The 15,195-nt window shown below is 53.1% G+C and overlaps 1 protein-coding gene across 3 annotated transcripts in view; it reads left to right on the plus strand.

The window, feature by feature from the left end:
* The window catches only part of EXOC6B (exocyst complex component 6B), a 388,942-nt gene that overhangs the window by 225,059 nt on the left and 148,688 nt on the right, over positions 1-15,195 (plus strand). For all 3 annotated transcript variants that reach the window (XM_038745562.1, XM_038745563.1, XM_038745564.1), the window contains exons 16-18: positions 4,910-5,021; positions 9,475-9,609; positions 12,914-13,093. In XM_038745562.1, the coding sequence (XP_038601490.1) occupies positions 4,910-5,021; positions 9,475-9,609; positions 12,914-13,093 (427 nt within the window). The remainder of the gene's footprint in view (positions 1-4,909; positions 5,022-9,474; positions 9,610-12,913; positions 13,094-15,195) is intronic.

Consider the following 15,195-nt stretch of genomic DNA (forward strand, 5'->3'; position numbering starts at 1 on the left):
GGACCCGTGGGCTGAATCTCAGGGCCCAGTTTGCGTGCGTTTTGGACAGTTTAATCGGCTTTTCATATTTGCCAGACTCCCCGCTACCCCGAGGGTCCCCCCCGAAACAACAACAAAAATCTTCTCCCTTACGCTGGGCAGAATGTATTGAAAGGCTTTAGTGATATTGAAAAGGCTCTTTCTAATTACATGTTTTCTGAGGACACAGGTCTCTTGTTTGAAAGTTCATTTAAAAAATAACAAGGAAATTGTGTCTTTAGGGGAAAATACTTTTCTGGCAGGCATGGTTGACTTGTTTTTTATTATTTTGGTTCTGAGTGGGAAAAGAAAGCGTATTGTATGGAAGGTGGAGGGAGCGAAGGCGGGGAGGAGAGAGGAGACCGATCCGCTGCGTCCTATAGCCAGCCCCCAGCTGGAACGGGAAGTTAAAATAAACCAGACTTTTAGGGAGGTGAAGGCGAGCTGTGCTTCAGAGATGGAGCACAAACCATTGTGTGCCAAGTCCCAGGACGGTGGGATTTGCCCAGTCCGTGGTTCTGGCCCCGGCCGCCGGATTCCGGGAGATCAGGAGAGAGGCCTGGGCCCGGTGACTCCACACCGGAAGCTGTCTGTGGACGGGGATCACGTCTACCGACTCTCGGATTGTTCCCTCCCAAGCGAAGAGAAGCAGCGTGGCCTAACGGATAGAGCCCAGGCTTGGGAGTAGAAGGTCATGGGCTCTAATCCCCGCTCCACCACTTGTCTGCCGTGTGATCTTGAGCAAGTCACTTCGCTTCTCTGTGCCTCAGTTCCCTCATCTGTCAAATCGGGATGAAGCCCATGAGCCCTAAGAGGGACAGGGACTGTGTCCAACTTAATTATCTCGTATCTACCCCGGTGCTCAGATCAGCACCTGGTGCATAGTAAGCACTTAACAAATACCATAATAATTCTTTATTAAGAGCTTAGTACAGTAAGTGCTCAGTACATGCCTTCGATGGATTGGTGGTAGCCTTGCAGATAGAGGCTCCGGCCCTCCCGGGCAGTGGCCATGCCAGCTGGCTCTTCCCCACTGAGGTCGGCGGGGATATGCTGGAGAGGCAGAACCTCACCCCCTGAGCGTCTCCTCAGGGAAATGATCGCTGTGGCAGATCCAGGATGGAGGCGTTGTTGATTTAGAAGGGAGGAAAAGAGCATGGCGATGCTGCTAGCATCGTCTGCTGATCCTGCTCTTCCAACTCCTCTTGCCGAAGGGTGTCACTTCTGGGCCCTGGCAGCAGGTTTATTCATTTTTTTATTTTTTTCATGGTATCTGTTAAGCACTTACTATGTGCCAGGCACTGTACTAAGCACTGGGGTAGGGACAAGGAAATCAGTTTGGACACAGTCAATGTCCCACATGGGGCTCACAGTTTTAATCCTCATTAAACAGACACGGGAACCGAGGCACAGAGAAGTGAAACGTTTTCCCCAAGGTCAAACAGCAAACAGATGGCGAAGCCGAGATTAGAACCCAGGTCTTCCCTCCATTCTCCCTCCATTGTCTTTTCTACTCACCCAGAAGAGAACTAGTGACTGCACATCTACTGCCTACGGAGCCCTGTCCTGGGTGTCTACTGGACATGGGATCGATAGACGGGATCGGGTTGAGCCGCCTCCTTTGTGCCTCCTCTGCTCCTGAGCAGAGATAACAGGAGCCTTTCCTTTGTTGAACCCGTCGTCTTCGGCTCGCTCGCCTTACCATTTGTCAGGTGGGACGGGAGCAGGAGCCAAAGGTCAGGGGGTTGATTTTCCGGGAGCCCGTAGCGTTATTAATGCTTTTGAACCAGCCAGGTTGAAATTTTCTTTGCCTGTCATTCCCGCGGAGAGATAAAGGCCACTGTCATTTCAGGCCTAATGCGAGGCTGCTGAGAGATCAAAGCACCCAGCATCGCAACCCCCCATCTCCAGATCGGCCTCAGGAAGAGAAGATTGCACCTCTCCCAGGACCCGGAGGGGGTCGGGGGCTGGGGAAGGGGGGAAGGAGAGAGACCCTTGGGTGGTGGACTTTCTGATGGCAATTAGGGTCACGTGTAAAGATGCCGTCCTTTACTCGCCTCCGACTTTGAGTCCTCTCCTGGTTGGTGAGGGATGGACGGAGTCCTAAACTCGGGGATCTGAGTGGACCCCTAAAACACTCCCCTGGACTTAGAAGCAAGCCACGCCGCTTCTCATCCCGTCCCGGCAGACCTGGGCCGGGGGCACGGTGGGAATGCCACTCAGGAGAGGCCTCAATCCTCAGGGTCACCTCCGCACGGCCCCACCTTTAAGCCCAGCTCAAGGTTTTGAGCTGCTTCCTGGAAGGGAGGTAGGGACACGAAGCACGTAGAAGACCCCCAGAGAAGGAAATCTGGACTGGCCCAAGGCCAGGAGGTGCCTTTTAAAACCCCGGGAGCCGACTCAAAGACAACACCAGCTGTGCGGCGTAATGGCCTGCGCTATGCCATTAATGTGGAGCTTAGTCTACTGTGTGGTCATGGCATCCTGCCCCCACCTTCCCCTCCCCACCCCACAGCATTCTGGGAGGCTACCCTGAGCCGATCCTGCCACGCTGGCCGGGACTTTTCGGTGCCCGGATGCGTCGCTGGGTCCCCGGGGTCCGTCGGAAACAAAGTCTCAGTTCTTTCCAGACCTGAATCAACCGTGAATTCAAGCGTCTTCTCCCCCGGTCCTTCCCCCAGCTCCTTTCTGATTCAGACAAAACACCGCTGTTTCAGAAGCTCCTGGACGGCCCCAACCAGAGTGCTCGGTGAGAGGTGAAACCCACAAAAACAGGGTAAAAATCAGTGACGCGCAGCATTTGAGAACCTGAGCTTTACCGCACCGTGCTCTCCTGTCCGCGAGCGCCGTTTCTGCACACACCTGCTGTGGGGCGGCGTGGCCAACTTTCAGGGAATAATAATAATAATGATGGCATTTGTCGAGTGCTTACTATGTGCAAAGCACTGTTCCGCTTTTCAGGGAACACAGCCTGGCCAGTAGAACCCCCAAATCAGTGGGCATATGGAGATCTTCCCTTGCTTGCCAGATCCCAGCGCCTCTCGGCCCGTTCACCGCAGAGGAGAAAATCAACTCGATATTCAAGTCTGCGGAGAGTGGCTGCCTGACACGCTGCCGTTATCTGAGCTGATCAAATAAGGGTTATGGTTCAGGGGCCCTGGCCCTGAGCCAGACAGTTCTCCTGAGGTGATTTCTTCCCCAAACCCTCCTTACCTCACGGGCTGGGGCTTCTGGGGATTTCAGAGGAAATGGAAACGCGGCAGTGTCGAGCCGGCCTAGGCCGCCCTGGGCCCAGGTGGTTTTTAGCTCTTGGAAAGCCCCCTGGAAGGCGTTACCTGTGGCCTGCTCAGCCTCGTCCTCCATCCCACTGTCTCTCCCTTGTCCAGGGAGCATCGGAACTTTTCCATGCAGGGTCCCTCAGGCTGTTGCGAGAGTTGTAATGGTAGAGTGCTCAAAATCGAGAACCGAGTGGAGGGTGGAAATAAATTCATCGGTGCTAGAATCGGTCCAAAGGATGATTGTCTTTTTTTCTTCATAGTATTTGTTAAGTGCTTACTTTATGCCAGTCACTGTTCCAAGCGCTGAAACAGATACGAAGTAACCATTTTGCGCACGGTCCTTGTGCCGCTTGGGGCTCAAAGTCCAGCCTGTCGTTGGGTAGGGACCGTCTCTATCTGTGTTGCCGACTTGTATTTCTCAAGCGCTTAGTATAGTGCTCTGCACACAGTAAGCGCTCAATAAATACGATTGAATGAATTGAACGAATGAATGAATACGGATGAGATAACAGGCCCAGAGAAGTTAAGTGACTTGCCCAAGGTCCCGCAGCAGACAAGCGTTGAAGGCAGGATCAGAATAATACTAATCATGATGGTATTTGTTAAGCGCTTACTTTGTGCCAGGCACTGTACTAAGCCCTGGGAGAGATACAGGCGAATGGGGTTGGACACAGTCCCAGTCCCATGTGGCGCTCACAGTCTCAATCCCCATTTTCCAGATGATGGAACTGAGGCCCAGAGAAGTGAAGTGACTTGCCCAGGGTCACACAGCAGACAAGTGGCAGAGCTGGGATTAGAACCCATGACCTACTGACTCTTAGAGCCATGCTCTATCCACCAGGCCAGATCACTTCTCAGATGCTGGGAAACAGATGGGAGCGAGCTTGTTGGAGGAGGTGGGATTTTTGGAGGGGCTTGAATGTGGGAAACAGCGTGGCCTAATGGAAAGAGCAGTCGGAGGAACTGGATTCTAATCCCGGCCCTGCCACTTGTCTGCTGTGTGGCCTTAGGCAAGTCACTTCACTTCTCTGTGCCTCAGTTCCATCATTTGTAAAATGGGGATTAAGACCATGAGCCCCATATGGGACATGGAGTGTGTCCAGCCTTGTATCTTCCCTGATGCTTAGTACAGTGTCTGGCACATAGTAAGTGCAATCGTGTCCGATTCATTGGGACTCCGTGCACCCGCTTTCCCCAGAACGTCCTACCTTCACCGTCTGTGGCTTTTCTGGTAGTGTATCCGTAGAGCTTTCATGGTAAAAATCTAAAAGTGGTTTACCGTCGCCTTCTTCAGCACGGTAAACTTTGATCAACTCTGATCACGTTGCATTTAAAAAAAGAAAAAGGAAGACTCGAGAGTGAGATAGAGGCAGAAGGTTGGCTTGGGAGGAAGGAGGGCTGGCTGAGAGAGGGGCATGCAGGCTGGTCCAGCAGGATTGGGTTTCACTTGCCCCCTTGGCCCAACCACTCTGGCTTGGGCTGGGGTTGAGGGGTGAGAGGAGGACCCCCCCGGAGCTCGTGTTTCTCCCATCTCCCCGGGACAGGACTGGGAGGAGAGTGAAGCCGCCGGGGACCCGTCGGCTCGCGGCAACTCTTGCTAATTTGCCTTCCAGCTCCACGGAGGTCGACGATATGATCCGGAAGTCAACCAATCTGCTGTTGACCCGGACCCTGAGCAACTCCCTGCAGAATGTCATCAAGCGCAAGAATGTGGGTCTGACAGAGGTGAGCCCGGGCGTGGCCCAAGGAGCCCCAGAGCGGGAGGGTGAGGACAGAAACGGCGTGGCCTACTGGAAAGATCCTGGGCCTGGGGGTCAGACAGCCTGGTTTCTTATCCCAGCTCTGCCACGTACCCGCCGTGTGACCTTGGGCAAGTCACTTCACTCCTCTGTGCCTCAGTTCCCTCACCTGTGTAATGGAGATTCGATACCTCTTCTCCCTCTTACGTTGACCGTGAGTCCCATGAGTCCTTGATTATCTTATATCTTCCCCAGCTCTTACTACAGTGTGTGGCACATTGTAAACGCTTAAATAAATACCATAGTTGTTTTGATTATTATTGCATGGTCCGCTGCCGAACCGGACTCCCTCCTTCTAGAGGACATGCTCGGCTGGTTGTCCTTCCCTCTTTCCAAGCTGTGCTTTCTTCCTCCTCCCTACCTCTTTCCCTGGCTGAGAAGCAGCGTGGCTCAGTGGAAGGAGCGCGGGCTTGGGAATCAGAGGTCATGGGTTCTAATCCCAGCTCAGCCACTTGTCAGCTGTGTGACCTCGGGCAAGTCACTCAACTTCTCTGTGCCTCAGTTACATCATCTGTAAAATGGGGATGAAGACTGTGAGCCCCACGTGGGACAACCCGATCACCTTGTATCCCACTCAGTGCTTAGAACTGTGATTCACACATAGTTAAGCACTTAACAAATACCATCATTATTATTATTACTGTTATTCTGCCCAATCATATCGGGGCCCTGGGGGCACTGCAGCCCCGCCACCCCCGGCCCACATTCTACGAAGGGGAGAGTGCTCAGAGGATCCCTTTTGCAGCAGGTTTCCATTAGCGCGGGCGGCCGTTGGTCCAGATATAACATTTTATACTAATTGAGCCGGACGCTGCCTGCATAGACTCGTAGAGGCCGATGGTCTTGGCACGCGTGGCCCTAGGCCGGGGCGGGTGGGAGCCAAGTCAGGAGAGGGCCCCCCCGCCCCCCTTGGCTCCCCAACCTGGTGGGGCTCTGCTTCGGCACCTAGTGTGAGGAGAGGCCGGCCGGTAGCGCCCAAGAACAAGCCGATGTCAGCAAAAATATGTTTGTACATATTTATCACTCTATTTATTTATTTATTTACTTATTTATTTATTTATTTATTTTACTTGTACATATCTATTCTATTTATTTTATTTTGTTAGTATGTTTGGTTTTGTTCTCTGTCTCCCCCTTTTAGACTGTGAGCCCACTGTTGGGTAGGGACTGTCTCTATATGTTGCCAACTTGGACTTCCCAAGCGCTTAGTACAGTGCTCTGCACACAGTAAGCGCTCAATAAATACGATTGATTGATTGATTGATTGATTGACTTGAATAGCTTACCATCTAACGGGGACTCAGAAAGAATTATTTTAATCAATTAATTAATCAGTCGATGGTATTTATTATCATCAACAATAGCATTAATTGAGCACTTACTGTGGGCAGAACACAGTTCCAAGTGGTTGGGAGAGTCGGTAGATACGTTCCCCTGCCCACAACCCAACTAGCTTACAGCCTAGGGAAGGAATACCAAGAACTTCCTGCGGTGCAGAGCACTGTCCTAAACGCTGGGGTCAGAGTCCTGGCCCTCGGAGGACTCAAAATCTGCAGACTCTTGGTGTCTGGAAATCCCAGCTATCCAGACTTCTCAGAGGGGATGGGAGGGGGAAAGGGAAGGGCATCCATTCTTGTTGGGAAAGTCTGGCTGGAGGAAAATCTACTGCAAAATCCTGGAAACATTTCATCCCCTCCACAGTGCCGTGGGTGCTTTCAGGTGACTTCTGAAACTGAGGCTGGGGCCGATCCGCGTACATCGTGTCTTCTCCAGCAGTTAGTTCAGCGCTTGGCAAATAGTATGTGTTTAACAATTCCACTTGTAGTACATGAAAGGAAGAAGGGGCCTCCAGTTGTCCAGAGGGTCCCAGAGTGTTTAGGGCAGCGAGGTGTCTGCCTCTGGACACTCTTGTCTGTGGGCAGAGATGTGCTAATTGACTTGTTCTGACCACTGAATGGGCTGCAGCCAGTATTGGAATTAGAAGTCCGGATCACACAGGTTTTGTGTGACCAAGGAGAGCTTTAAGAATTGATCGGCTGCCCAACCGCATTCTGCCTGCCTCGGGGGCCTGGTCCAGAGGACCTTTTAAAGCTCTTTTCCAGCTCTGAGATTCTGAGATTCAGTGCTGCCTCCCAAACTCCCTCAGACCGGGGTCCCCAAGCCCGCTGAACCACCGCCCCGCCATCCCAGCAGAATGTAGAAAGGAGGTTGTCCCCGGTTGGGACCAAGTCAAATCTAGGTGGCCCTGGCCGAGCCCTTGCCCGAGTCTCCGGGGCCGCCTCCTCCGGGCGGCCCAAACGGTTCCCGGAGAGCCCGAGTAGGCGCGCCAGGCAGGTTATGCCCGCTGTGCCCGTGAACCGGCCGGTGGCATCCCTCTGCCCGGCCACGGCCTCCGGTGAAACATTTCAAGGTGGTGTGGAGGGTACCTCGACCCCCCCAAAATCACGGGAGGAACTCACATGATGATGAAATTTGATCTGTAAAATCGCTTCAGATCACAAGTAAGTTCATAATTACCCCCGGAGCATCTGCCTTTTCATTTGCAAATGTCCTTGTATGGTTTTTGGGAGCTGCCACTCAGAGGGGTAGCCCGCTTAACGCTCATTAGCAGACAATGCGCTCCCGAAAATGACACGGTATCTGCTGTAATCCTAGAGCGTTTTAATAGGCCATTCTGGGCTCTCTGCACTGAAACATTTCAAAAGTGACTGACAGTCAATTGGGGTAATTCACGATGATCTTTTGTGTTGACAGGTTTTGAAAAAGTCGTGGGAAATTACAACGTACCCAGCGAAGCTTTCTTTCTGTCTTTTTTTTCACCTGCCAATATCGTGAAAAACAGGACAATCTTCTCTTTGACTGCCAGTGTTTTGTGATTTCGATAACATGACACGATTCCTCATTATTAGGATTTCAATTTAGAGGCAGTCCTTTCCTCCCAGGTGGAGTGACGCCAGTTTTAAAATAGACCATCTCTAGCCCCGTGAGCTCCTTCTCCCCCACCCCCTCCGCCTCGCTCTAAGGTTCCCGGCCTCCGGTGCCCCGGCCCAGAGTTCGCCGACCGTCCCCGTTAAAGCCGATAGTCCAGAAGGCGGGAACCTCCAAGCCATGGAGCTTTGGTTGGCTGGGCAAGATTGAGTCTGGTTAGCTGAGTTGTCCTCCCGCTTTGGTGGGCTATCTAAGCTTTTGGGTGGGGATCGCCTGAGCTCAGTTCTTGACGTGGAGAAGTGATTCCTGGGCTCCCAGCTTGATCCCGACCCCCGTTCTCCCGGGGAAAGATGCAGGGAAGGCGGTTGGGTTTTGGGGGTCGATTTGCAAATCAGAGAGCGTATTTGGGAAGGAGCAACGTTGCGGCGTGAGGGCTAGGGTACCCTGGCCACTCCCAGGGGCGAGAGGAGACCACCGCCGGCTGACCTCACCTCCCCAGTTGGCTCCTGGGGTGGACCAGACCCCCCGGCCACGACCGGCCGGGAGCCGACAGCCCGAGGGCATCTCTCTGCTTGCTGGGCCACCCGGGAAATCCCCCTCTTCCTCCTTCGAGCCTCCATCCGGCCCTAGTCTGGTGGCGAGGGACCCCGGCATCCAGATGCCCCCAGGAATGTTAGCCAGTCTGAGTTTGCCTTCTGTTGGCCAGTGACCCACCTGTGGACTGGGCATCCTTCCTCGAAGGACCTCAGGCACCTCCACAGTCTCGTTTCTCTAATGATCCGGGCAGCAGAGTGAAATATGGACTGGAGTGGGGAGAGACAGGAGGTAGGGAGGTCAGCAAGGAGGCTGATGCAGTAATCAAGGCGGGAGCAGTGTAGCTCAGTGGAAAGAGCCTGGCCTTTGGAGTCAGTGGTCATGGGTTCAAATCCCGGCTCCGCCAACTGTCAGCTGTGTGACTTTGGGCAAGTCACTTCACTTTTCTGGGCCTCAGTTCCCTCATCTGGAAAATGGGGATGAAGACTGTGAGCCCCCCCATGGGACAACCTGATTACCTTGTATCCCCCCCCCCAGTGCTTAGAACAGTGCTTTGCACATAGTAAGCGCTTAATAAATGCCATCATTATTATTATAAGTGCTTGGATCGGCGTGGTAGCAATTTGGATGGAGAAGGAAGGGTGGATTTTAGAGATGTTACGACGGATGGATCGATCAGAGGGGAAGGCATCAAGAGAGACAATCTAGTCTATCTCTCTGCCTCCAGAAGACCTCGCATCCAAACCATGACAGGGCAGAGGAGGAGCGATACTTCCAGATCAGTCAGGAGAGGCGTCATTTTGTGGGTCTTTGAGTGCCGTGCATGTTGCTCCTCTTGCCCCTAGCAGACGGTCTGGGTGGGGATTGTACTCCGGGTGGCGATCGGAGGGCTTGACTTGTCCCGTCCTCCCCCACAGCTCGTCCAGATCATCATCAACACCACCCATCTGGAGAAGTCCTGCAAGTTCCTCGAGGAGTTCATCACCAACATCACCAACGTGCTCCCCGAGACCGTTCACACTACCAAACTCTACGGCACCACCACTTTCAAGGTGAGCTATGCCAATCTCCCCTTGCCCTTTTTAATAACAATAATAATGAGAAGAAGAATTGTGGTATTTGTTAAGCACACTGCATTAGAGAAGCAGCATGGCTCAGTGGAAAGAGCATGGGCTTTGGAGTCTAATTCCAGCTCCGCCAGTTGTCAGCTGTGTGACTTTGGGCAAATCACTTCACTTCTCTGGGCCTCAGTTACCTCATCTGTAAAATGGGGATTAAGACTGTGAGCCCTCAGTGGGACAACCTGACCGCCTTGTAACTTCCCCAGTGCTTAGAACAGTGCTTTGCACATAGTAAGCGCTTAATAAATGCCATTATTATTATTATTATTATTATTACAGTACAACAAAGTCGGTAGACACATTCCCTGCCCACGAGGAGCTTACAGTCTAGAAGGAAGACAGACATTAAAATAAATAAATGATTCATAATATAAAGAATAGATATGTACAAAAGTGCTGAGGGTGGAAGGAATATCAAGTGCCCAAAGGCACAGACCCAAGAACACAGCCACCACAGAAGGGAGAGGGAGCCAGGGAAAAGAGGGCTTAATCGGGGAAGGCCTCTTGGAGGAGATGTGACCTTAATGGCCAAACAGCATATGGTTTCTGCGGGGGTCCCGGTACCCCCGATGGGGGCAGAATCTCGGTCTGGGTGTCGGCTTTGTTCTCCGTCGATCATTCGTGACGCCTCAGTCGCCTCTGAAGAGAAATCGTTTCAGCCTGTGCACTTGTGGGCGCCGAATCTTTTCTCCCCGTTACACGCAGAATGCCTCCCGGAAAGGCCTGGTTTGTGTTCTCGCTCTGACCCCGCCGCCCGGCCGGCCGGCCCTCAGGAGGGCCGGCTGGCTGACGGCTGGACGGCCGGACTCTGCCAAGCTTCTCGAGCCCCGGGTCGTTTTCTGGAGACACATGGTCAGCGCAGCTGCCAGCCATCAGCAAGTGTTTTCTGGGCCCTCCTCCCCAAGCCTGTGACTTCTGCTGTGCTGGCTAGTTCTAGTGTCTTGTTCTTCTCTCCCCCAGCTCACAGCAGGTCCGCCTTGAGCAGAGCGGCCCACGCCAGCCCCAGTGGGTTTGGAAGTTGCCAGATCCGCCTGGCAGGTGGAACTTGTTCAGCCAGGCCTGTGAAACCCGCCACCCACTCAGAGCAGCCCAAAGGCGCAGCCTGACCTTGTGTTGCTGAGGTCCGCCACGAGTTCGCTTTCCTTTTGGCGCGTTGTGTGTCTGGGACGGTGAGATGGGGCCCCAGGAGGTGTACCTCGTGATCCTGCCATGTCAAGAGCCTTAGTGGGACTTAATGATTGTGGTATTGGTGTTGCCAAGCACTGTACTAAGCGCTGGGGTAGATACAAGGTAATCAGGTCAGACGCGGTCCAGGGGGCAGCAAGGATGGGTATCGAGTCCCCTATCTTACGGATGAGGAAACTGAAGCCGAGGAAAGAGAAGTGACTTGCCCCAGTCACACAGCAGGCAAGTGGCAGAGCTGGGTTAAGAACCCAGAGCCTCTTAACTCCCAGGCCCGTGCTCTTTCCACTAGGCCACACTGTTTCTCTGTGCTGGGGACTTGTGCTTGACTTGTTTACAGGGTTCAACGCTGGCACGGTATCATCCACAAACCCCTCCTCCTTCCCCCTACGTGACCCAGATTCCCACCAGGCATTCTCCACGGCCTCAAATAGGGCTTTTAAAAAAATAGTATTTGTTAGGCATTTACTATGAACCATACACTCTACTAAACTCTGGGGTAGATAGGTTGGACACAGTCCATTTTCTCACGGGGCTCACAGTCTTCACCCCCATTTTACAGATGAGGGAACTAAGGCCAGAGGACCTAAGTGACTTGCCCAAGGTCACACGGCAGACGTGGTGTGGAGATGAACCATACACTCTACTAAACTCTGGGGTAGATAGATAGGTTGGACACAGTCCATTTTCTCACAGGGCTCACAGTCTTCACCCCCATTTTACAGATGAGGGAACTAAGGCCAGAGGACCCAAGTGACCTGCCCAAGGTCACACAGCAGGCGTGGTGTGAAGATAGGATTAGAAGTCCGGTCCTCCAACTCCCAGGCCTGGGCTCTTTCTACTAATCCACACTGCTTCTTGTTCTTCTATTTCCTCCTGAGCAAGGGCCAGCATCACTCAGCAGATCCTCAGACGCCTGAGCGAGAAGAAAACATTTGTGTGGGGCTGTGGTCCTGCCTTAATTTACAGATCGGGTCAGCTTGTTTTGGGCAGGGAACGAGACTACCAACTCTGTTGCTTTGTTTTCTCCCGAGCGCTTAGTACAGTGCTCTGTACAAAGTAACTACTCAATAAATGCCCTTGAATGATGGATCGATATACCTTGGGTAAAAATTTCCTCCCCCATTTTTTCCCTCCACGCAGGAAAATTTTTTTCAAAAATATTGTTTCTTTTTTTTTCTTTCCTCGAGAGAATTTCCTAATGATGAGCCGTTTTCCCCCCTGGATTGGAGGGTGGATAATGAGCATAACAAAGCAGCCTCTGGATTGCTTTAGCAAGTGAGGATGGACTCCTCAGAGCGAGATGGGCTCTAAAAATAACAGAAGGTCACCCTGCCGTCCTTGCTATACGACCGCTCCCTCCCTCTAGATTGTAAACTCGTCGTGGGCAGGGAGCGTCACTGTTTACTGTTGTACTGTAGTTGTACTGTAGTTTCCCAAGCGCTTAGTACAGTGCTCTGCACACAGTAAGTGCTCAGTAAATCTAATTGAATAAATGAATGCTGTTGGATCTTCTCCCCTCAATTATAATAATAATAACGATGGCATTTATTAAGCACTTACTATGTGCAAAACACTGTTCTAAGCGCTGGGGAGGGTACAAGGTGATCAGGTTGTCCCACGGGGGGCTCACAGTCTTCATCCCCATTTAACAGATGAGGTAACTGAGGCACAGAGAAGTTAAGTGATTTGCCCAAAGTCACACAGTTGACAATTGGCAGAGTGGGGGTTTGAAGCCGTGACCTCTGACTCCAAAGCCTGTTTTCTTTCCTCTAAGCCATGCTGCTTCTCTTGTACTCTCCCAAGCGCTTTGCGCACAGTAAGCGCTCAATAAATATGATTCCATGAATGAATGAATGAAGTATAAAGTGACCACAGCTAGACTAGCAGGAAGGAGCTGGGAACAATAAGGAGACCCCGAGGATGGCACATAAAACTGTTTCCTAAAGACCGGGGGTGTGAGTGGAGATACCAAGCCCGGGGGCTGGTGGCTGAGACCCAGGACCACCTCCACTACTGGTCTGACTGCGGCCTCTCTCGCCCCCCACCCCAGGATGCCCGCCACGCAGCCGAGGAGGAGATCTACACCAACCTGAACCAGAAGATCGACCAGTTCCTGCAGCTGGCCGACTACGACTGGATGGCCGGCGATTCGGGCAGCAAAGCCAGCGACTACCTGCTGGACCTCATCGCCTTCCTGAGGAGCACCTTCGCTGTCTTCACGCACCTGCCTGTAAGTGGCGCCTTTGCCCTCTCCTCAGGTGTCTCCTGGAGAGCCAGGGGAGGCAAGGGAGTGGGATTGCAACCAGGGACCTGTTCATTCAGGGGTCCCGACCAGTCAACCTTGGCTCCTGGTTGAGTTTTCACCTCCCGGGGAAGAACCTTTCCTGGTCACCGCGAAGCTTGTGTGGGCAAAATTCACTCTGAGGCCTCCTGGGGAAAGGCGTGTTAGAGGGGCAAGGTGGAAATTCAGTCAGAGTCCAGCGGGCGCTGAGCTGGCAACCCTCAGCGTCCCTTGCTGATTTTGATGCCTTTTGCTCAGTTCCCAGGCACAGGCGGGGGCCAGGGGGGAAAGCTGAGCGTGAGCTCTGAAGATCTCGCCTCACCACTGACGTATCTGTCTTAGGGTCCTCAACCGTTCGAAAGTGTGGGAGGAGTGTCAGCCAGCAGCCTGATCATAGATTTCAGCCTGCACGGGGAGCAGGCAACCAAAGGATTTGTGGGCCAAACTAGCCACATGCGCTCAGCTTGGGAGCTGGGGAAGGCCTTGGGCGTCTACACTGCTCTTTCCCCGACTCTCCCCATGTGGAGTACAGCAGATGAACGCCCCCCCTAAATCCTCTGGGCATCGCCCTTGGCCGCCCATGTCGCCCTCTTCTCCGGGGCGACCCTCGCTTCGAATCGGGGCCAGGTGGGTCAAAAAAAAAAATCGTCTGACTGCCGGGCTCCCGCTAAACCCATCCGGCCCGGCCCCGGAGCCTTTGGGCTCAGCTCCGGAGGAGCCGTCGGACCGGATGGATTCAGCGGAAGTGAGCTTGGGCCAGGATGCCGAGCAGCATCCCGGAAGCGGAGCCGGAACAAGGCAACTTTGTGACCCCGAAGATCGGGGGAGGCACGGGGACTCAGGAGGGTTGGAAAAGTTTTTGCGTCCTGAATCCAGTCCGCGACAGGAGGTGTGCCTCTTGGCTGAGAGGAGCTTTCCAGCTTCCTCAAGGCAGATCCTCTGTGAGCTCCAGGCCACCATAGCAGAGGGCCATATGGGCTCCCAGATGGATCACCAGAGCACGAAGCCTAGCTAACTCTAAGACTCGCCTTGGGCCCAGCGAGCAAGGAAGAAAGGGGAGAAGGAGTGATTTATGAGAGGAGCCCGAAAGCGGTTTATCTGTCTTGAAACCCCGAGCGTTTCCTTTACAGATTAATCAGAATTCTTGGGGAATTCTAGCCAGGGGAAGATTGAGTGGTGGAAAACGGGTGTCGGGAAGAGGGAGCGGGATGCGGGGGGTGGGTGGATGCTCACGGCTCGTTTTCAGAAGCGACTGGGCTCCCGCCCCCGAACGTCCCAGAAGTCATTTTCGCCAGAGAGGCAGGGCGGGCCCAGGTCACCTACGATGTTACCGGGGTGATGATCTTTTAGACTGTGAGCCCACTGTTGGGTAGGGACTGTCTCTATATGTTGCCAACTTGTACTTCCCAAGCGCTTAGTACAGTGCTCTGCACACAGTAAGTGCTCAATAAATACGATTGATTGATTGATTGATCAATCGATCAGTGGTATTTATTGAGCGCTGACTCTGAGCAGAACACTAAACAAAGCCCACGGGAGGGGACAATCAAACAGAGTCAGTAGGCTCGCTCAGAGCGGCGAGTCTGCCCACAGCGAATGTCCCAGAAGGAAGGGGTGGTCACGTGGAATATTGGGTTTCTTCGCCAGTCGACCTCCGACTGTTTCCGGGCCCCCTTTTCCGTGGGGTCCCCTGAACCCACTGGGAAAATCCGGAGCATCCCGCGGGATGGCCACCCTGACTGGACCTGATAAGGTGTCACCTGATGCCCCGTGCTTCTGACAGAGAGACGAGACTCATCCATGCGTTTTTCAGTCTCCCTTGGTGGAATTTCCAGTTGCATGCACAGTTATCCATTTTGCATGCTCAACTCCAGGGCATGTTTTTTGAAAATTTATCCCTGCGTGTCCCGATAATTATCTTGGAGAGAAATATTTGTGAGGGAGAGAGGAAATGCTGTCTGCAAGAAGCGGCCCGGGGTAGAGATTCTGGAGTGTGAGGAGCCAGTGGTAACTTGAGTGGCCATGGACCAATCCAGTTGACGAGCTTCCGT

Source organism: Tachyglossus aculeatus, chromosome 4 (genome assembly GCF_015852505.1).
Source record: "Tachyglossus aculeatus isolate mTacAcu1 chromosome 4, mTacAcu1.pri, whole genome shotgun sequence".
Classification (NCBI taxonomy): Eukaryota; Metazoa; Chordata; class Mammalia; order Monotremata; family Tachyglossidae; genus Tachyglossus; species Tachyglossus aculeatus.